Source organism: Ptychodera flava, chromosome 14 (genome assembly GCF_041260155.1).
Source record: "Ptychodera flava strain L36383 chromosome 14, AS_Pfla_20210202, whole genome shotgun sequence".
Classification (NCBI taxonomy): domain Eukaryota; kingdom Metazoa; phylum Hemichordata; class Enteropneusta; family Ptychoderidae; genus Ptychodera; species Ptychodera flava.
Genome location: NC_091941.1, coordinates 13688092 through 13710068, shown reverse-complemented (window position 1 = coordinate 13710068; position 21977 = coordinate 13688092). Strand labels below are relative to the sequence as shown.

Sequence of the window (21977 nt, the reverse complement as noted above, 5' to 3'; positions counted from 1 at the left end):
ACACACGCATACACACAGGAAGAGGAAGACAAAGATCTGAGTGAAGCAGTCGGTAAGTTGCAACTGAAGACCGTTGGGGGAGTTCGCTCATAGCCGAAGTGACAAGTTTACCTACGAAAAACACGTGCCATTAAAAAGAAATGCCATAATTGCTATCTACAAAGATGACCGACTTACATTTCACATATCACAAATATCACTAGGGTAGAGTGAACCGTGCACATAATGAAACTTCTCACACCGCGAGTTTTAACCCCACGGGCCGGGGAGGGGGTTGGTTCGGGTATTTCAATTATTTTGACACGGGGTTGTGCCGCCTAAGTAAAAAATGTCTACCCATGAATATTCCAAAACTAAGAACCATTCACAAGAGTTGAGATCAGATAAACGTCTTAATAAGATCAGATAAAAGTCTTTAGAGGTGTTTTTTCTCTACGTTGCAAAACAGATATTTCACTGTTTGGTCCGTTCAATTTTGCGAATAGCTTCACTTTGAGTTAAAGTAACCGAATTAGAACGTGTCAATGGTTCACACGGAAATGCGTATTGCCAGATCTATTTTCGGACACAAATTCTTTCGATTCGCAGAGCCTGCACTGTCCCACGTTTTCACCACTAGTAAGTAATGCGACACCATCACACCACAGATCAATATGGCATATATTGTTTTTAAAATATAGTATTATAAATAAAATCGATTTAATATTTTATCAGGGTTGAGCTCTCTTTCCGCTCTGCAGTACTTATTATCATTTAACGAGTACCGATCACCTTTTCCACAGACGTGGTTTTACAAGTATTGGAGAGCAAAGCAGAAAGGAAGCTCAACGCTGATGAAATGCCAGAATAGCATGAATGATGATCATATTTCAAAATTATGGTATTGATATCATTTTCTATGGACTATACATGCCTGATTATCCTTTGTCATACTAATAATGGCTTATCGGTTAAAATGTGTTTCTCAACAGGGGTGCCCGGAAGGGCCGGTACTCGCAACGAACGACCTCTCAGGTAGTATTCGACTGCCAAAATAGCAGCGCCAATGTAATTCTCGGGACTCTCAGTTCTTAATCAAAAAGGGAACAATTACCTCTTTGTTATTTACAAGTCCTGTAGATATTTTAAGGGCTAAACCGCCATTTAAGACAACTTACAGCGTAAGCATTGATTCAAGTACTGGTGCTAGGAATGGGATCGAGTCATGGAAAAATCGACTTGAAACTTCAATTTTCTGTAGAGTGAGGGGAAGGCTGTACGGTTCAACTTACGTTATTGTAAACATCCTTCGAAATTTAGCTTTGCGCTGTTTTATTTTGCCCCCAAAACATTGAAGATGACGAAGTCTGTGTGTGAAACTATGGCATTGGAAACTGGCTAGTACCGACTGTTGAATTAAGACTGTAAACCGCCAGCTGTAAACTGAAATGGTTCCACACACAGTGTTATGGTCAATGCGAATGGTCCAAGTGGACGTATATGTTCATTTCGGCGGTCATTTATTACAAGCGTTTGTGGGATGATTGACTAATAAAAACATGAATTTGCCATGTTCAAAAATTTGACCAGTCGACTTTAATCGCCTTTCTGAAGACCGCCAAAAAGTAAAGTATTTCACACCTCTTCTGATAGTGCCGGCCACGCAAATTTTTGTTCAAAATACCATCGCAAATACCTCTCATAAAAATATTCAAATACATAAACAAGGAAAAGACCATTTCGCTGGCTCATGGTCGTTTTTTCTAGACTAAGAAAAATTTAATTTTACAGTGCCATTGGGTTACTAACTCAAAAGTAACATAATTGTGATATGTTGAGTGTACAGTCAGTCTACAGACAAATATGATGAGAAAACGCAGGACATAGGCCTAACGGAAAACCCGACCAGAGACGACCGTTTAGATCGCAACCAAAGGTAAGTTCACTTATCTTCAGTCTGTCCCAAATAATTTAGTCACTAAGTAAACTTTGATGATAGATGTGTATAGAATCAACAGCAATGCGACCAACAGTCTTCAGTGGAATGATCTGGTCTATAGAGCGCCCCCTCATGCATGAAGCAGTAACGTTGTCATTGGAGTTGAGAAACAGCAAACAAATTCAAAACTTTTTTAACAGGGGAGCTACTCGCTAATGTAATACCACACAGCGACGATGTGGTCGTTCTTCTCTCGAGATCCTACGAAGGACCTCGCTTTTGAAATTGGCGATAAGTGCAGTTTGACAGAGCTTGAAAACAAATCTATTTGGGTTCTCCATGAAGGTAAAAGAAAGGTGAGTTACCTACTTCCGGTTTGTGTCCTCCAACAGTACATAATGTGTATGAAGTGACGTGGCCGTCTACATGCTGAAGATTGGCACAGTTATGTTGGCCATGTCATGCTGACTTTACAGAGGATGTCACCATAGTTTGCTCATTCGAAATAAAAGAAGAGTGGTGCTTGATTATCCTTCATACAATGGCGGAAAATGACATGAAAACTGACATGACCTACGGTTGCATTATCATATGGTCCGAGCAACTGTCAGCAAGGCTCACTAAACCGAAAGGGGGATTCTCCCAATCGGGAGACTTCCCAGAAAGCTACTCGATGACAGTTTGTCTCAAAATGACAGAAATCTCCCGATCGGGAAACTGTCCAAAATGTGTAACAGTTTCAAAATGTTAATGAATGAATTCCGGGACATGATTTCGATGTTAAAAAGTACACTACAAATGAAGTTGATCCACACTCCGAAAATACATTTTTCATATAAAGTGACAATTTGCTGTATGCCTTTTCTACAGAGGTTATCACTATTATTGAATAAATGTGAAAATATACAAAGAAAGCAATGGTGAACTTTTTCGGAACAATGGTAAATTCACCCTCAAATTTGATAATGAACATACTGGTACACTTTTCATAATGCACAAATGTCTATTTTTTAAATTGCACAGAACTACTCTATCAAAAAAGTCTCCGTATCGGGAGAAATTCTCTTTATCAGGCGGTCAATTTTTCTCCTGATCGGGAGAAAATCCCTACTTTGGTTTAGTGTGCCTTGCTGACTGTGCACACAATTGTGAGCACAGGAGGCGTCTCATTCCAAGTGCCTTGGTTAGAAAACTTAATAAATTACAAGATACAACTATTGGCATGGCATAGCTGAAAGTAGAAAACAGTCACATATTAAGAAAAGCCATGTGAAGGTCTAAGTACTGCCCGCCCCTTAATTGTAACAATTAGTGTCCGCCTATATGACGTAAATCGGACTGTGATTGAATGGGAATCTGCAGGGTTTCTTAACGCCAGTTCAGGTTGCTGCTACCTGTAGCTATACCAGTCCATTGGTTATGCTGTATTGTGTTTAGTTCCCACAGCATACAACACAACCAGGAGTATTGCCACAGCAGTATGACATCAAAACAAACCCAATAATCCAAATCAGTCAAGGTAATAAAATCATCAGGTTGCGCAATACACACAAAATTTCACAATTTCGCAGAGGACCATCTTGAACCATGTATACAGGAACATGGATGTACCACATGTGGTACGTCCATGACAAGAAATACATGGTGGTATCAGGTGCCCGGAATGAGTACCCAGCGAATGTGCTAAACCCATCATGAATGGCCCAAAAGAGTCAAAATCATAAGAAATCCAGTTACACTACTAATTCACTTAGTTAGTCAAAGTTACCATTTGCATAACAGCAGGGCCTGAAAATAACACTGGTCTGAGGTCTGGGACCAGTGAATTTTTATCAAGGACCAGTATTAAGTTACCCCTCAAAATTACGCAGACCAGTACAAATGGGCAGATGAGATTACTGAACAAGAATTTGAGAAATCTGCCAAGTAAATATGTACATGCAATATGTCTGCAGTATAATAATTGACAATTGTGCATCCCAAGCAAATTTGATAGAAATAAATGCAAACAAATATAACATCAGTGAGAGAAATGAATCGTTCTCGTATCATTTTGCAAATTTTTGTGGACCAGTGGATTTAACCTTGGATCCAGTGAAAAAAAAACAGGTCACTTGTCCTGGGACCAGTGGAAAAAAGGAAAATTTTCAGGTCCTGAAGAGATATGTTGTATTTTGAAAGCATTCCTCTATATCTACCATAGAACTTTTGTAAATGTCAGCTACATCCCTGCAGGTAGTCTGAAAGAACTTTGAAAGAAACTAATAAAAGCAGCCACAGGAAGAGTCACATCCAACAGTCTTCCGAAGCAAATCTCAGAAAATTCTCTGAAACATGAGGTGGTGACTATAGACTGTGTACTCCATCAGGTGTACATTGCCATTGGCAGTGCATAGCAAGCTGATAGGGTTGCTTTAGTAAGTCTGACAATTTCTCTGCTGTCTATGTTTTAGTCAACATCGTCTATTGCAAGTCCAAATATATATATGGCGATAGAAATTTATATACAATTCAACTCAAAGGTACATTGCTGGTTATTACAAAATTTCACACACAAATTGGGAAATTTCATTTGTAGACCCACCATAACTATTGGTCATGATCATTTGCCTATGATGATTGTCTGTAAATCAGTGTTACTTGTGCCTGATATGAGGATGCTGAGGTACAAACTGACAGTCTGCTCAGTGTCAAAATCAGATACAATTACAAATCACTTTCATCTACAACAGTCCACCTGGACAAGTACCATATGGATGCTTCATAAGTACCCCTGGTGTACCTCTGAAGTATACCTGAAGTAGCTCTGACCATAGACATGCTCTGATATAGCTCAACTATTGTCATGCACTTAACCCTTCTGCCAACAATAGTTCGGCCCAATCTATACTTTTCAATTTTGACGTTTGAACTCTTTACAGAGTAAAGAGTGAAAGAGCTAATGATCATTGGGTGAAAGGGCTAATGATCTCAATCATCTTGGATCAAAAGATCAAGTCTTTTGATGATGTCATTATGAGCAGACTCAGCAGTGAAGCATTTCTATCTCTTCTCTATTCTCAAGGCAAATGGAGAGCCAGTGTCAGTGTTTGTCTATGATATCAAAGGTGCCAGTGAATCTCAGGTAAGGTAGAATTTCTTCGTATCTACAAAATATCTTTCCATCACAGTTCATGTGTTTCTAAAGAGAAATGTACCAAAAACCTACACAAAGTTTGGGTCAAAGTATTTTTCATCCTATTCATATTTCACTGTCTTTGGAAGTGTGCAATGAAAACATCTGTTCAACTGTCTCGTAGATATTGTAAAGTAACTGTCATTTGTAATTTTTCCCTTCACAGACACAGACAGCAAAGACTGCCTTTAAGAGGATAAAAACACTTCGCCATCCAAACATTCTGATGTACCTCGATGGGTTAGAGGTAAGATTACTATTGAGCTTCTGACACAGTTCCTGATGCAAATATCTGTTTTGCCTTCCAACAGTGAGGTATCACTAGATCTTATACATTGGAGCATTCCGTTTACTTTTACCAGCTTCTTAATTTTATAAACCATGCAATATTTTGTGACTTTCAGTTCCTATCAGTAAACTAAAGTTTTGCAGGGTCAGGTTTGTGTGTGTGTGTGTGTTTTGTGCTACATTTAAAAATTAGGATTTCTAAATACCAGTATTTTTTGATATTATTTTTTTCCAGACGGAAACAGCACTGTATATAGTCACTGAAAAAGTGCAGCCACTTGAGTCGTACTTGAAATTACAGAGTGGTAAAACCAATGAGTTGGTCATTTCATGGGGTCTTCATCAGATTGTGGTAAGTGGATAATTAAATCTCTCTCTTTCAAAAATTAAGCTGTGATGCAAAATTTACAAGGGCTGGAAATACTGTTGTTTTTCACCAAATTTACAGCTTCAGTATCAGTCATATGCATCAGAATTGAAATGACTTCATGAAAATTTGAGTGTTTCATGCATACTTTCTTGCTCTGTGTTTAAATATGATATGTCCTGATCAAATATCATGGTTTATAATTTTGTTGTTTATACAGTAGACATAGGAGGAGATTATTTTCTCACAAGTTTTATAAATTTCAAGCTCTGAAACCTCTGTTCAGTAAAGTTTCAATATGATAGGTATTTTCATGTGTAGCTACACCCATGTTGGTCAACAGTTTTCATCTCCTGCTTCTTTTACGGTCCCCAGAAAGGTTTGAGTTTCCTTGTCAATGACTGCCAGCTGATCCACAACAACGTCAACATGTCGTCCATCTACGTTGACATGGCCGGAGAGTGGAAGCTCTTTGGAGTTGACTACGTCTACCCAGCTGACCAGAGTCCCACTCTAAAACCACTGCCAGCTTTGGAGAAGTATGACCCGCCTGAAAAGGGAGATGCTGTGAGAGTTCGCAAGAAAACTTCAAAGTGGTAAGCAACTTTATGCCAGAGACGTAGTAAACTAAAATGATGGGAAATTTAACAATGTTTCTCATTTCATTGAGTTTTCACTGCATATCATAATTGTCTAAAAGTTGCATACTTTCAAAAAAATAATTACTGCACATAGGAGTGATATGGAAACAAATGATGTGCTATTGATGAAATAATTATTTAAATAAAGACTCAATACATATATAATTACCTTTTTTGGAAATTTTCTCATCTTATAATTAGTACCATCGCAAATAATTCTTAAAATTTAAAAGTGCATTGGTGATTGCAATTCCCTCAAACTCATATGCACTATGGACCTGCAGGTGTTTTTGGATAGATAAAATATACCATATATTGATATGCCGTATTTTGATAATACCAGATATTCAATATTTTTTTCTAATATAGAATATATAAGACTTATTACTAATAATAAAGTTAAAACTCGAAATATAATTGCTGCGGTCTTACAAAAATTACACGTATGTGACCTTCACATCTGCGGTTGTGACTCAGTCTGGCAAATTTCACCTCTCTGTGCATCAAATCTATGGTGCATACTTTAGCCTGACATCTTTTAATGTATGTGCAATGAGGAAAATTCTGTGTGGTCATAAAATGAGTATTGAAGTTTTACGTGGTCTGTGTACAAATTTTCTCATTCCATATGTCCATGCTACAATACTGGAAGGGCAAGATGAGTTTGAAAATGCAATTAATAGATAATTATTCTACAAGGGTACCCCATATGGAGCAAGGATGGCAGAAACTGTGCAGCACCTCAAACAGTTTTGAAACACATGCACATCCAATATGTCATCACATGGTTTTCCAATTTCCTTATCATCTTGCATTCTCTCTTTATTCATGTTTGATTGAAATCTCTTGCAATGTGCAGGGCAGCTGATATGTGGGGTCTAGGATGCCTTATATGGGAAGTATTCAATGGTCCCCTGCCAAGGACATCGTCTCTGAAAGCTGTAGGAAAGGTAAGCTAACCAGTCACAATTCATGTTTATGTGTGATTTGAGCGAACAACTTCAAACCAGGGTATTTTACCCAGTAAGTACTATATATATACCCACACCATTTTCTGATTGAAGTATGAGAGAAAGTGAGCCAATAAGAGACATGCATGGAAATACTTGTCGTTCTAGTTGAGCAATGTAGTGCACAGTGCCAGGAGGTGGCTACCAGTGATTTTCCACATTGTTTGTCAGCCTGACAAAAGATTTGCTTTTATTACACTGTCATTATCGACTACCATATCGTTTAAATTTACCCTTTTATCATTTCTTGTGCACAGTTCAATCAACCATGATTGCATTTTGTATTTTCCAACGTACCTCAGGGCTCTTTTTGTTTACCTTTCCACAGATACCCAAGTCACTGCTGCCAAATTACTGTGAGCTGGTGGGTGCCAACCCTATTTCCAGACCGAACCCTTCCAAGTTCATCCAAGATTGCAGGTCCATCAATGGATTCATGGACAATGGATTTGTGAAAACTAATTTATTTCTTGAGGAGATCCAGGTAAACAGTTCCCCAGAGAAAGTAATGAGAACTTTACAAATTTCTGATTTGAGAGAATGCAAGAAACCATTTCTGAAACAGTACTATCTACTGTTCCAACAGTAGAACTAGCTAACACAATCTAATGTGATTGCACCACCTCAGCTAGCACCTATTATTACTTCTAGTATTACCAATTCTAAAATAATTACTGCAGAAGCTACCACTACCTGTAGTAATAATAGCCATTATAATGACAATATTGATAACAATGATGGTAAATTACTAATACTAAGCATCCATAACATGATCTAGCTATGTTTTATTGACCAATCCATTTCAGATCAAGGATGCAAATGAAAAGACAAAATTTTTCAGTAAACTCAATGAAGACTTGGATGATTTTCCACAAGAATTTGCAAGTATAAGATTCTTCCCTTGTTGTTGCAAGCCTTTGACTATGGAAATGCTGGCTCTGCAGTGTTGACACCGCTTGTCAAGGTAAGTTTCTTTCCTTGGTACCTATCAATGATGTCACTTTCTCTTTTCAAGTGTGTATGAGACACTGGATCTAGACTGTTGTGTGTCTCCAAAGCCTATAAAGGTGTCAGTGTAAATATATTTTATGTTTGCTGTAAAATTACTCTGCTCAGTGTTGGATCTTGACACCGAAGAAACGTCTTGATTGACAAGACAGGGAATTGTAATAGAAACTTCAAATGAATGAGATACTCCTTACTTTACCAGAGACCATGCCGTAAGAAAGCTCAGTTCTCTTAAGTTATCAAACGATATCATTTTCAATCTCTCTATTCAACGTCTTTTGCATCTGTTTAAGTCGCCAGCTACCAAATAGCAGAACTTTCACAAGAATATAGGGCGTTATTTTAGTTCCTTGTGTCTAACACTCATTTGATCACTTTCATTTTGCAGCTTGGCAAACTTCTACATGCAGATGATTATCAAAAGAAGATAGTACCGTGTGTTGTGAAGATGTTCTCATCTACAGACAGGGCCACTAGGATTAAACTTCTACAACAGGTAAGATGAAACACCAGTTAGATACCCAGGATAGGCAAGGCAATGTATGTAAGTAATAAAAGAGCACTATAGTAGTGATATCTATGAAGATGTCTGTGATGATGTCCTCATTCCTTCACCAGCAAAATCCAGGAGAACATGAGAAGTCTTGCCTAGATAGCAGAGTAGCCTAGGTAATAACTGCTGGCAGTTAGAGTTTTTTGCAGAAGAGGTGTAATATTACAGCTACCTGCCTGATGGACAAGTGGAAATAATTTCCAATTATTGGTTTATTGAAGTGCTGGGATATACATGTAATTATTAGAGCAGGTACTATTTTCGTCAGGCAGGCAACTGTTACATGCCCAAATGTCCGGTTGTTATTTTCTGTGAATTTCCTACTCCGCTGATGATAGTTGCTGATCCAGCTGATAACTTCACTCTTGAAACAGTAGCACTTTTTTCAGTAATTTTACTAAGCATGCATGGAGAATGAGGCCACAGTGTATGCTTGTATCTAAACAAACAGGTCAGTCACACCTAGGAAAATGAAAAAAAAACATTTTGTTGTTCTGATGATTTCAACTTTCTAATTCAATGGAGATTTGCTTCATCAACAGATGGACCAGTTTGTGGAACATTTGAGTGCTGCTATCGTCAATGACAAGATATTTCCCAATGTGTGTCATGGTTTCATGGACACTAACCCAGCAATCAGAGAGGCCACTGTCAAGGTGAGAAAGCAATGCTTGTCATTCCACAGCTAGGTTGGATGCCCGGGCTTTTTAATTCATCTAGCCATTTGCAGGGTCTGTACACTCCTGCAAAAAGTCCTGGACAATCCTCAAATTTTAAAACTTCCTAGAATGTCCTGCAAAAAGTCCTTGGAAATGAAATTTACAGGAAAGTCCTGAAAAGTTGATAATTCGGCAACACTTTTCAAAAATGACAAGATGGTCAGCCATGATATTGTAAAAATAACATGTAAAATGGTATATAAATATTGAATATACATTGTAAAAGTGATATCTGGAAAATGGTGTTTTGGACCCCAGAAAGTCTTTGAAAATTGCTTGATAAGTCCTTGAAAGAATTTTCACTGACTGAGTGTAATGGACCGTGCATTTGATTCTAATCTTCCCTATGCTTTTCACTTCAAGCTGTCAGTATATTAGAACTAAGTTAGTTTGAATTGAAGCTTGTGTTGATAGAGGCTTGTTTGATTTGAATGTTCATTTACACACATGGAGACAATAGTTCTATTAGTAACATGCATATCTCATTCCACATTACATAAATCCAGAATTTTTGACCCTGCACAAAAGAAAGCTGATTTTCAAAAATTGAGTTGGGTGGCTGTAACTTTAAAGGTATGGTGTCAAGCTCAATGACAGAATATTTTTGGTGTTGTTTTGTAGTCTATGTTGCTCTTGGCCCCAAAGCTGAATGAGAAGAACCTGAATGTAGAAGTGTTGAAACATTTTGCAAGACTGCAGTCCAAGGATGACCAGGTGAGTGGATCTGCGTACCAGCCACATTACACAAAGAGACGTGAACAATCCAACGGGAAGATTTCATGAACTTGACTCTGGTTTGAAATGTTAACCAACCCTGTGACCTCATCGTCAACTCTGTAGGGTTGCAGACAATAGATATAGTTTTGTGTATAATGACAGTCTTATCTTTACGGGTACAGATTGACAAATGTGAGGGGATAACGGTATGTCACAGATGAAAAAAGTATGCATTTTTCGCCTTGCTGCTTGTGTGGCTTTAGCCTCAGGAGCACAAGAAAATGTACATCATCAGATTTAAAATATGTACTTGCTTTCTTGCTGACAAGAATCTTCCTTGTAAATGTGATGACACGCTGTCTTTTGTATTTCAGCCTGGTATCAGAACAAATACTACTGTATGTATTGGAAAAGTGGCTGGGCATTTGACTCCCCAGGTAAATATCTCATGAATAATTCATACATAGGTACAGCCTCAAAATAACAAAGCACTTCTTTGAGTTTGAATGGAGAAGAGTGATGTTCATGTTTATTGAGAACTAAAACTAACCAGCCTTATAAATGTTGGTACATTATCTGACTGAGTGATAGTTGAATTATGAATTAAATGTTGGTAGAGAGATTTACAGGCGATAGACATGATTGAGATTGTTTACAAGAAGATGTGCAGAATTTGTTCATGCATATTGTCATTGATGGAATTTACACGTCTTTTGTGCTCTGTATGCATTTTCAATCATCAAAAATCTGCATATAAGAATATACAAACCATAAAGCCGCTACCAGTGTCATGTTCTGTTTTGTCATTTATACGCCAAATATCAATACTGATTATATACAGTAGCAGATATCTGAGAGAAAAATTGACGTACAGTAGTATGCATCTCAAAAGTGAAAGACTTAACTTTTGCTCAAACTTTCCTCAGTGAAACTTTCAACCATTCCCCCACCAAATGAAGAATAAAAATCAGGGGTTGCCAAGGAAAGTTTGGCACTAGACGAACAAAATACCTAACATTCACCGATATTTGAAATTCAAAATGGCCACCGTCGCTGTGTTAACTTAGTGAGGGAAAAATGAACTTTCGATTTTCGAAAAACTAAGACAACAAAAATTTTACTTACCCCAACAGCTTTAAAATGAGCCCCCACAAGTGGTAGATCAGAAAAGAATTGTAAAAATTTGAGAGTCCAAATATCTGTCCCTGAGGCACATTCTTCCTATAAAAACACGTTTGATTTGGATCTGTCAAGTAATAGGCTTCACTCTCTTCTCTCCCTTACTCAGATGAGGCAGAAGGTTCTAGCTTCTGCATTTCAAAGGTCTCTGAAAGACCCGTTCCCTCCTGCCAGATCAGCTGGTGTCATGGCGATGACAGCTACACAGAATTACTACGCCATGAAAGATATCGCATACAAGGTACTGCCAACTCTGTGCAGCGTGACTGTTGATCCAGACAAAGGCGTCAGAGAACAGGTGTGTTCATGAATCTTTTCTTGTCCATATGGACAATAATCTTTGTGCCAAGGATAGAAATCATGATAGAAGATACAGTGAAAGGCAAGAAAACTTAAAGCACATTATGAAACCACGAGAAAGGAAGATTTTAGTTTCTGCATTCAAATAATATAACCAGAATAGGTATTATATTATAAACCACGTTGTGTTAATTTGCAGTTGAGTGTTACATTCTGTTGCATTTACCTTAAAGTCTACCTCATGTGTTACACTGTCAGAGCTATCCAATGTTCTTGATGTAGAATTGAAGTGGTGCACCGTTGTAATTTCAAAGGACACAGCAAACTGCCTATTGGAAGTGCGCCCTCAACGCTGAACTGAACACCACTGACTTCATACAATGTCATCTCTGGCAATATAGAGAAGATGCTATGAAATGTCAAGAAATTCACAAATTGACTTGAAGGTTGACTCAGAAGGGTTTCACTTACAGAACTGCGGTCAGTCAAAGATTACTGATTTAGCAGCCAACTATTCTGATAAGAGTAATGTTTGTAATGACAGATTTCACTGCGGACGCACTGTGTTCTTCAAATTTTTGTTCAACATTGGAAAGGTACTATCATGATAATGTATGATCCTGTTTGTTCTTTTCAGGCATTTAAAGCAATAAAACTTTTCTTGAAAAAGCTTGAGGAAGTGTCACAAAATCCTGAGAAAGCAGTTGAAATGGGTGAGTGCATTTTACGTATTGTGTGAGTAATAAACATGGAAACTGAACATCACAAGAATTTTACATGTTGTCTTGATCTGTGGTCATTTATGATTTATTTAACACTGATGCAAACAAAGAAAGTGTTTAGAGAAGTCTTTCATGTAATCTATTAGTTCCATAGGGTACTGGCATACGTATATGCATACATCCACCATTAGGCCAAAGTAATTAAATTCTTTGTTTTGCGTCCCAACCCGCTTAGGTTTTTAAGGTTTTCATAAAAAACACACACAGTGTATTTGAATAGGAAATTTTAGGACATGGCCGCTTAGCTTTTCTGAACTAAAATTTTGTTACAATTTTTTATTTGCTGCAATCAAATTACATTGTGTTAATTTTCTTGTGTGTGTTTTTCAGCCGCTTAGACGCGTACCTTTTCCCATTTAGAGTGGACGCAAAACAAAGAATTTACTTACTTTGGCCTTATTGAAAGTGACATGCACTATTACAGGAGTTCAGATTGAGACATTATATTATCAGAGATTTTGAGAACTGTCATGCTTTACACAATGTACCGGTATTGATACAGAATATATTGACAGAAATGATTTACCGCTAGAGCATTCAGGCAGAACTATGTAACATGTTCACAAAGTAATGTGACCATCTTTTCTTGACCACATCCCATAATGCTGACCAGAGGCTGATGTAAATGCCGCAGCGAGTACAACACAGAGTACAACTGGCTGGACTGGCTGGGCAGTGTCCTCATTGACCTCAAAGTTCTACAGGAAGAAATCCAAGGACAAAGAGATAGGTACGAGATGGTCATTCACTGCCTTAGTCTCTGCTACATTCTTTTATCTTTCACCATAAGGTGTCAAGCAAGGCCAAAGGTCACTTTCCACCTAGGGCAAGAACAGATAGCAGTTTCAATACATTTGATGTGTTACACCTTTCCTTTGACAACAGGTTTCATTTAGTTTCTTACTCTATGTAGGGCTAGATCATCAGGTAAGGTTAAAGGTTAACTGTTGCCAGATGTGTAAAGTTCCATCACGCCAGTTCATTATGTTTGTAGGTCAAACCATTAGTAATGAGATGCAATGAAGATTCTACGATGCTGTGCCCCATTTCCTACAGATGGTACTCCTTTTTGATCAATTTTTTTACAGAAATAGAAATCAAATTCAATCATGAATAGTCTTAAAATTTTGTCCAAAAGTATTGAAGTAACAGCTGTACATCTTCAATAATATTGCTCTGTGACAGTAGTTGTGTTCATCAAATTGCATTATGCTTGGTGATCTGTTGTGAATGTGGCAGTGAAAAAAATAATATTGAAATGTACAGAGTGCGACCATTTCACCAGGTCAAGTTCAGTTATCTTGGCCCAGCAATTTAGGGATAAGCTGGAGTCAAAGGTCTGTTTCGCTGTTCTTTAATGGCACTGACCGTAACTATTGAAAATATTAATCCACAACTTGCAGGCAATCAGCCCAGTACAGCTGACAAGGAAACTCCGGCAAAGCAGCCGTCACAAACAAGTCCAGCCAAAGGGAGTGGAAAAGCAGCAGCCATGGAAGATGATGTTGTAGAGGAGGAGGAAGGTGTTGCTGAAGTGGATGCCGAAGCTGATCACAGTTCTGACTCAGATTACGGCGGAGATGGATGGAATGATGATGATTGGGGTGATATGGATGTAAGTTAAGAATAATCACTTGCCGATAATTAGTGAAATCTTAGACAAAGGTGAATTTTCATTAGGTAGTTGTTTGCCAAGACACCATTTTGTGGTTGCGTGTGTATATATATATGCTGAAAATCCACTCAATTGTTCCTGGGTTTTCTTGCACAGGAATTTTCACCATCTACTGACACAAGTACTACACAAAAGATAGCAGCCACTATCAAAGAACCAGAGGAGCTTTCATCAGGATGGGACAATGATTGGGATGACATGACAACAACAACTACTAAACAAACCAAATCAACAATGCAAGCAAGCTCATTATCAACGTCCTTGTCGTCATCAAAGACTGGAAAAATGAAACTTGGTGGGAAAAAAAGCGCGGACGATGACATCAAGGAACTCTGGGGTGACAATTGGGGGAAAGTTCCATCATCAACGAGTACAAAACCAAGCAGTCAGAAATCGGCCTCTAAATTTGGTATCAGCTCACAGAAAGAGGACATGAGTGTGGGGTGGGGCAATGATGACGATGATGGTTGGGGTAGCATGGACACGGGTGAACAAACAGGGGGGAAAGACGATTTTGGAGATTGGGACAATGGCAATGAGGATGACTGGGGTGCTCTAGAAGACTTCCTACCTGAAAAGAAGAATACTTCACTCAGCAATAAGAAGACGCAGGTGTGTATGCAAGCAATGCTCAACAGTTTTGTGCAAGTTTTCTCCTCAGAAGGGATATCACCAAAACTTCAAGTTCAAATCTACAGTTGTATTAGATGTTGTTCATTAAATACAATTTACTACTGCCAATTTTTTTTAAGTGTAAAAAACCAAAGTGCAAATTTCCATACATAAATACATGCATATAATGGAATTTAGCAGAATTGTGTACCATGGTTTGGTTATCTGGTTTTTTCTTCAGATAAGCAAGTCTTCAAATGTTGCAGTGTTTCATTGTTAGTGTCCCTTGATATACATCAAATCATATTTGGGATATCTCAAATATTACCCAAGCTGCAAAGTAATGTTCCAGTGATCGTTACACAAACTATTGATTTATCTGATAAAATAGTCTTTTGGCGATAAAATTATTACTTAATACATTAATACTTGGGGATTTGAGGGACTAGCAGCAAAAGTGACACCTTGATAGTGAGCCCTGTTATGTTCACATGTATGTAACATGCCACTTGTATTACTATGCTTTGACGAACACCTAACCCACCCCCAGGGCTCTGTCGGTAACATCTTAGCCCCATGGTCAAGGGAGGTTGTAGAGCTAAGCTATGGCCTTCACAAGGCCAAACATTTGCTGTTAGGGGTCCAAGGACTTTCCTCAAAGGTGTTTGGGAAAGAAGTTCTTCCCGTATGTGTCTTTGATAACAAGTCTTCAAGGTGCTGCATTATGAATTGAAGTTGTAATAATAAATATGCTCACACTTTTATGGAAAAACACTTCATGCAGTTTTTAAATACCCATGATCCTTTGTAAACGGCACCTTGGGGTTTTACCAATGTTCATTCATTTTTGCTAAGATTCAGCAGATTTTATACTTTATACGAAGTCAGTGTAAGTCTTATATTGACACTAAAGTTCCAAAGACTGCACCACATGTACAGTAGCTCCATTCTGTGATAGGTTCACAAGCTTTTCATATGCAAATTTTATGCATAGGAATTAGTTAGACAGGAAGTATGGCACTGGTGTGGTATCCAGGGGTTCAGGGAGGCAAAGGCAAGAAGTTTGGGGAAAAGATACCAGGTCTCCTCATATTGAAAACCTTTAAGCCTTTGGTCTATCACCTTTGGGCTAACACTATACTCTATGAATCAAATATGGCTTTAAATTCTTATACTCATTTTATCCAGTGGATCATCGCATTGTCAGAAATACAGACTGTACTTAATCCTCTTTCTACACCAGGCTTCATGGACAAACCATAAAAATAAATACCACTTGGGAGAAAGAGGATTATTACTTTAGTATTTGAAAACTTGCTGCATTAATGTTTCAAACAGTAAACAGTAGTAACTGCATGTTTTGGACTACTATCAATATTAAATCTGCAAATTGTGTTCAGTCTACAAGGGAAAGACTGCTGTTGGGGAGAAGAAAAATTCTATAAAACGTCTGTAAATTCACACAGATAACATCCATATTGAGTGATTATTTCCTTCCTAACCTTCTTGTCAACGCTGAAAACGTTTTTACAATAATTAACCCATCTTTCCTCTCCACCCACTGCATGTTGTCTGGGTACAGCCTGCAAGGACAGGTGGTGTTGGCGGTGGTGGTGTTAGTAGTTCTGGTGGTAGCACTGCAATATCCAAACCAAAACCAAAATCAAAACCTCCACCAGGCTGGGAAGAAGCCACAGATTTTGTAGCAGACAATAAAGGTTTCGCTTCAGCTAGTAGTTATAACTGGGGCGGTGACACATCACAGACACAAGACTTCTTCGGCGGACTGGGCATGGAATCGAGTGAGGTAAAGAGATTGTCCACCTCTCCAACTTGGTTTATATCACCATGTTCTGCTGCCCACCTCCAAAACAACAATTTTGCTATGACCTGCATGACACTCCCACGTAGATTGGTTAGATTTTGTAGTCTCCCAGAATCTGTCACTTTCCAAGATTCTTTGATTTATTTGCAGTTTTAATTGCCTATTTCACATTCTGGACTGAAAAGGACATTACATGTCAGAAGCTTGTCATCTTTAGAAGCACTTCAATGATTAAGTCATTGTCGTTGATGACTTTGTGATGTTGCACAGTGTGTAGTAGCAACCTTTCCATTTAAGTCATCTGAACCGTACTCACACTTGCAAATTTGATTCTTTCCAACTGTATGTATTTGGCTTGATTTTTACCTGTAAATTGTAGATGTTTGTAAAGTTTCATTCATTGCCTGTGTTAAAAAAATCTTCAAGACTTGATGGTGATGCAGATAAACAGAGAAAAGAAATATGATTTCATGATTACTGTTGGTTATAGAGTTCCGAACGAGAAGGCCATGAAACAAAAATACTCAGAATTGTATGTTTACTTCCGTAGAAATCCAAACCAAAAAGTGCAGCCTCTAAGCCATTTACAGCAGCGTCCAAACCAGGGATGAGTAGCTTTGGCGGAGATGACTGGGGATCAGGAAATGATGGGTGGGATGCTGCCGATGATGATTGGGGATCATTTGGAAATGACGGTAAGAAAAAAGAAATTTCAATTACTTATCGCACCATCCTTGGAAACTCATCAAGGCACTAGTGTGATTGCTAAAAACTCCCATCTATGGATAGATGGTTAACTGACTCCCTTCCGTGATGAAGAATAAACTAACAAATCCTGTCAACTTTTCTCCTTTTTGACCTGCTCATTGATTAAACTGTCATGCTCTGATCTTCTTAGCACTTGGTCTCACGTAAACTTGAGAGATCACAGGCAGAGCAAGTAATTTTGTGCATGAGCAAAGAAAAATTTGTATTGTGAACATTTGTAAAGTAAAAAATTCAAATTGTCACTGAAAGTTGCTTACAATGTGAAAATTTATCAAGAAGGGGCGAAGCCTTCACTTTTCTGCATTTACTTGACTTTTCAGGACTCAGTAAAGCAGAAATCGCAAAGAAGAAGAGAGAAGAACGAAGGATACAGCGGGAAAAGGAAATCCAAGCAAAGAGGGAAGCCAAGAAAAATCTTGGAGGAATGAAACTTGGAGCTCGCAAACTATAGACTATATTTTGTACTACTGACATTTACACCACTGCGTTTCTATGTAACAATAGAAATCAAGGGAAAGTTGAATCATATGTGTCTGGACTTATTTCTGCATTGGAAAATACTGAACATTTTTTAATGAGTAATTTATTGGCTAGGAAAGATCTTGATGTCAGATCGCAATGTAGCCAAAGTTCTCTGCTGACGATCAAACCTTTATTACTTTAAACGTACAGTTGCCAATGAAATTGTTGAACAGTCGTTGACCAGTGCGTTTCAGGATTTGAAAAGTGAATTCAAGCAACTCTTAATGTGTAAATAACAATTCTGAGACTTCAACTTCCATTACTAATGTGGTTTCAGCAGGAAACTCAAACTCACATCTTCAGTTGTACAGTGTAACACAGGACTATGCTGGTACTTACTTCTCACAAGAATGGGGAATTCACATTATTATTCTTTCATGAAATAAAAATAAAAGTAATAATTATCATGAAAAGTGAATCACTTTAACCAAGTTACGTCTCCACAAGTTCTGAGTGTTGTCTCCCATCACTTTAGTTTTTCATTGATTTCTTTTATCCAAATACCGACCTGATGTCACCTTATCCTGTGATCCTACACCAGTTTCTCAAGATTGACAAAGACAAACTACCGGTATAAACACCTTGAATGTCTTGATTTAAATCACATATATATGTGTGTCATAATATTTTGATGTAGATCTTATGTAAGGTGAGTCAGCATACAGCTTGAACAACTGAACTTCAAACTGTGCGCACTAAATACACAAAGATGTGCGAGAAAATGCATTGTCTGAAACTCAAAATTCACAAATAATGCAAGATTTTAGGTCATCTAGAATTGCAAATTTATGAGGTATGTAGAAAATTTACTTTCTTCACACCCAAATTCAAACTAGCCTCACAAGAAACTGTACTACGTAAGAATCATTTGCCTTCCTTGATTGTAAGAAAAGACATGGCAGCTGTGCAATATAACTTCCATGGTTGAATCAACTGTAGATTCTGATGACTGCCAATTCTAATAAGGTTTGCATAAATCAGCTAAAATGCCCACTGACAAGCTGACCTTTATGTAGATAGTAATATACAATTATTAATTTTAGTCAGCACCTTACAGATATGATTGAGGATATCATATGACCAAATAAAATTCTCATCAAAGCTATGATCCACACACCTCAGATTGTCAAGGTAAATATAATTATTTTCATGGTTATAACTCTGATATAAAAAGACACTTTTAATGAATATTATCTGAAGTGTGGTATTATGGTATGTATTGAAAAAATATATCCTGCAGCCATGGTGTTCTCTCTCAACTTGTCCATGAAGAGTTGTATGGCCATTCTTCTGTGAATTACTGCTGCCAAACATGCTACCTGCTCAGTGCTGTGCATTTGCTACGAGATGAAATCCAAAACATCAATATATTGCACATTTTTTTGGCACCAACAAGCCCTGTTTTCTGAGATGTTACCAAAGTAAATCAACAGTCAACATAGAAAAATCTTTACACATTGACTTCCTTTAGCTCAAACTGAAGCAGTACATTTCTTGATCACCCATCTTCCATCAGCTGCTGCAGTTTAGATCTGGTTTCAATTATCTCTGCATTCATCTTGGCCTGACGATGTTTGAGTGAGGACAACACGCCTGAATAGTGAATGAAAGTGTGAAGTGTAATCAATGGATCTGATATTGATTCATCTCCCAATGTTAATCCTCTTTCTACCAAGCTCCATAGACAAACCATACTATAGAAATAAATACCACTTCGCGGAAAGAGGATTAACCTATGCGATGTAAGTGCTGTTGATAATTTTGGCCACTTCAGCATGCTACTCACTCAGGTCTTCAGCAAGTTGAAAAGATAAACTCTGTTTAGATTTGAATACCCTGACATTTTTCTAAGACTATTGTCAATCAATATTTTACTTAGAAAATGATGAAGAATTATTCAATACTGACCAAGAAACTGACTGCACATCATTTCGACCACACAGCGATGGCCCAGTACAAGAGGGGCGCATTGCCTACGTTAATGCATAGGAGATGTGCCCCTCTTGCACTTGGTCATCGACAGAAAGATTCTTGGCATTTATCTACTCACTGTCTAGCATTTCTGGAATCTCAACGAGTTGTTCAACAAGTGTCTCTGTCTCTTGTTGTGGATCCATACCTTCTTCCTCTGTTCCGTTCGGACCCCACTTCATCTCTAGATGATGTTTTTCAATATTCTTCAAAAGAAAAACAACTGAGTGAGAAACTCATGAAAACTTTTCGTATCTACATGTTGGTACCATTTTGATATGTCGTCACACAGGAAAGAATGAAGGGAGGTTCGATTGTGGACGAGAACATGATATACAATGGTAGAACGGAGATTACATGAGCCACAGGCATTTGGATCGTCACTTCATGAAGCCCCCGACTTCCGTACTTGCTGTATAGAGCTTCGCAAAGTGACAATCCAAACACCTGTGACCTGAGCCTCCATGATAAATGATAAATGATTGCCATACTTGGCCAGACTCAACTTGGTGCTATCCACTGCCCTGCTATACCTTACAAGTGACCTTGCGTTGTTTCTGGATGTAGCCTACAGTAGGTATTTAGGGGTATTCATAGCTGCAAAATTGTAGCGCTACGGTGAGGCGATCAGTGATTTTTGGTTTTTGTGACTTCGCTCACCAGTAGCGCTACAATGCCGATGCCCCTGTAGAGGGTAAAATAAGCGCATCCCATTGGACCAGGCATGTTGATGTGAAATACTAGATATTTACTGCATTTGGTCGTACCGATTTGTCACTACTGAAGACTAAACCGTAGACTGATCTAATCTTGTCGTTTATGGGGTTTTGAAATTGTTCAAACACGTCGATCGCGTTCCATAAACAGTGAGCATGGGGCATCTGTGTTTTCTTGGAGCCGCCATTACCGGAAGTTGGTAATGGCGGCTCCCAGAAATGATTTCACAACACGATCGATGTGTTTGAACAATGTCAAAACCCTATAAACGACAACGTTAGAGCAGTCTACTGTTTAGTCTTCAGTAGTGACAAATCGGTACGACCAAATGCAGTAAATATGTAGTATTTCACATCAACATGCCTGGTCCAATGGGATGCGCTTATTTTACCCTCTACAGGGGCATCGGCATTGTAGCGCTACTGGTGAGCGAAGTCGCAAAAACCAAAAATCACCGACCGCCTCACCGTAGCGCTACAATTTTGCAGCTAGGGTATTCAGTGCCTGTGTCCACTGCTAATTCCCAACACCCTCGGTTTTTGCCCTTTGTGGTACCGCCAATGACGACTCCTCCAGCTTTTATAGTTGGCAACTCATGCCCTCAGCTCACTGTATATATGGCCCTATGATTGCGATTATATAGCACTCACAGAGCCGTACATAAAGTGAGCCGTGAGTCAGGGGTCAGAGGCCCGAGCAGATGCAGAACACTGGCCACACCTAGCCCTACGACTAGTACGAGTATGGCGAGAGTGTCTGGCTTTGGCTACGCCGCCTCCCACCTCCGGAGGCGGCGTAGCCAAAGCCGGACACTCTCGCCATACTCGTAGGGCTATGGCTAGCTGCAGTACAGTAGCTCGAGGTTTTGTCTGGGTATTTGGGTCGGACTTTGCCGTCCGACCCAAATACCCAGGCAAAACCTCGAGCTACTGTATTGCAGCTAGGCTATGGCCACACCATGGAACATTTACATGTAATGTGTAAGGGCGCTTGTGGTCGCAGAGCCCTGTCTCACCTTTGCACGGTCCTTAATATCATTCATCAACTTATTGATGTTGGCACGAACGATAAGTATTTCATGTTGCAGTTCGGCGTTGCGAAGTTTTTGTTCTTCGTACTCCAGTTGCAGTTCTTCCATGGCGCCAGAACAAGGAAGCAGCTGCTGTGTCGTGAACCAGGGTGTAGAAAGCGAAAGCACGCCACGCTGCGGTGGCGGCGCTGCTCAGCTGA

At 38.7% G+C, this 21977-nt stretch overlaps 2 protein-coding genes across 2 annotated transcripts; one reads left to right on the top strand and one right to left on the bottom strand.

The window, feature by feature from the left end:
• The first annotated feature begins 2095 nt into the window (after positions 1-2095).
• On the top strand, positions 2096-18488 carry LOC139149429 (N-terminal kinase-like protein). Its single transcript, XM_070721197.1, is given in 21 exon segments — positions 2096-2274; positions 4983-5042; positions 5260-5340; positions 5617-5733; positions 6124-6344; positions 7249-7339; positions 7728-7883; positions 8206-8275; positions 8278-8363; positions 8796-8903; positions 9503-9616; positions 10301-10393; positions 10771-10833; positions 11685-11873; positions 12513-12588; positions 13271-13387; positions 14061-14272; positions 14429-14944; positions 16527-16751; positions 17320-17464; positions 17858-18488. Coding segments are annotated over 21 exon segments (2991 nt in total). The 5' UTR covers positions 2096-2154; the 3' UTR covers positions 17989-18488.
• Positions 18489-18820: 332 nt separating this feature from the next.
• LOC139149433 (uncharacterized) lies at positions 18821-21949 on the bottom strand. Its single transcript, XM_070721202.1, has 3 exons — positions 21763-21949; positions 20110-20236; positions 18821-19652 (listed from the first exon to the last, which is right to left on the bottom strand). Exons 1-3 carry the CDS (start codon positions 21883-21885, stop codon positions 19558-19560), a joined length of 345 nt encoding a protein of 114 aa, XP_070577303.1. The 5' UTR covers positions 21886-21949; the 3' UTR covers positions 18821-19557.
• Positions 21950-21977: the final 28 nt, after the last annotated feature.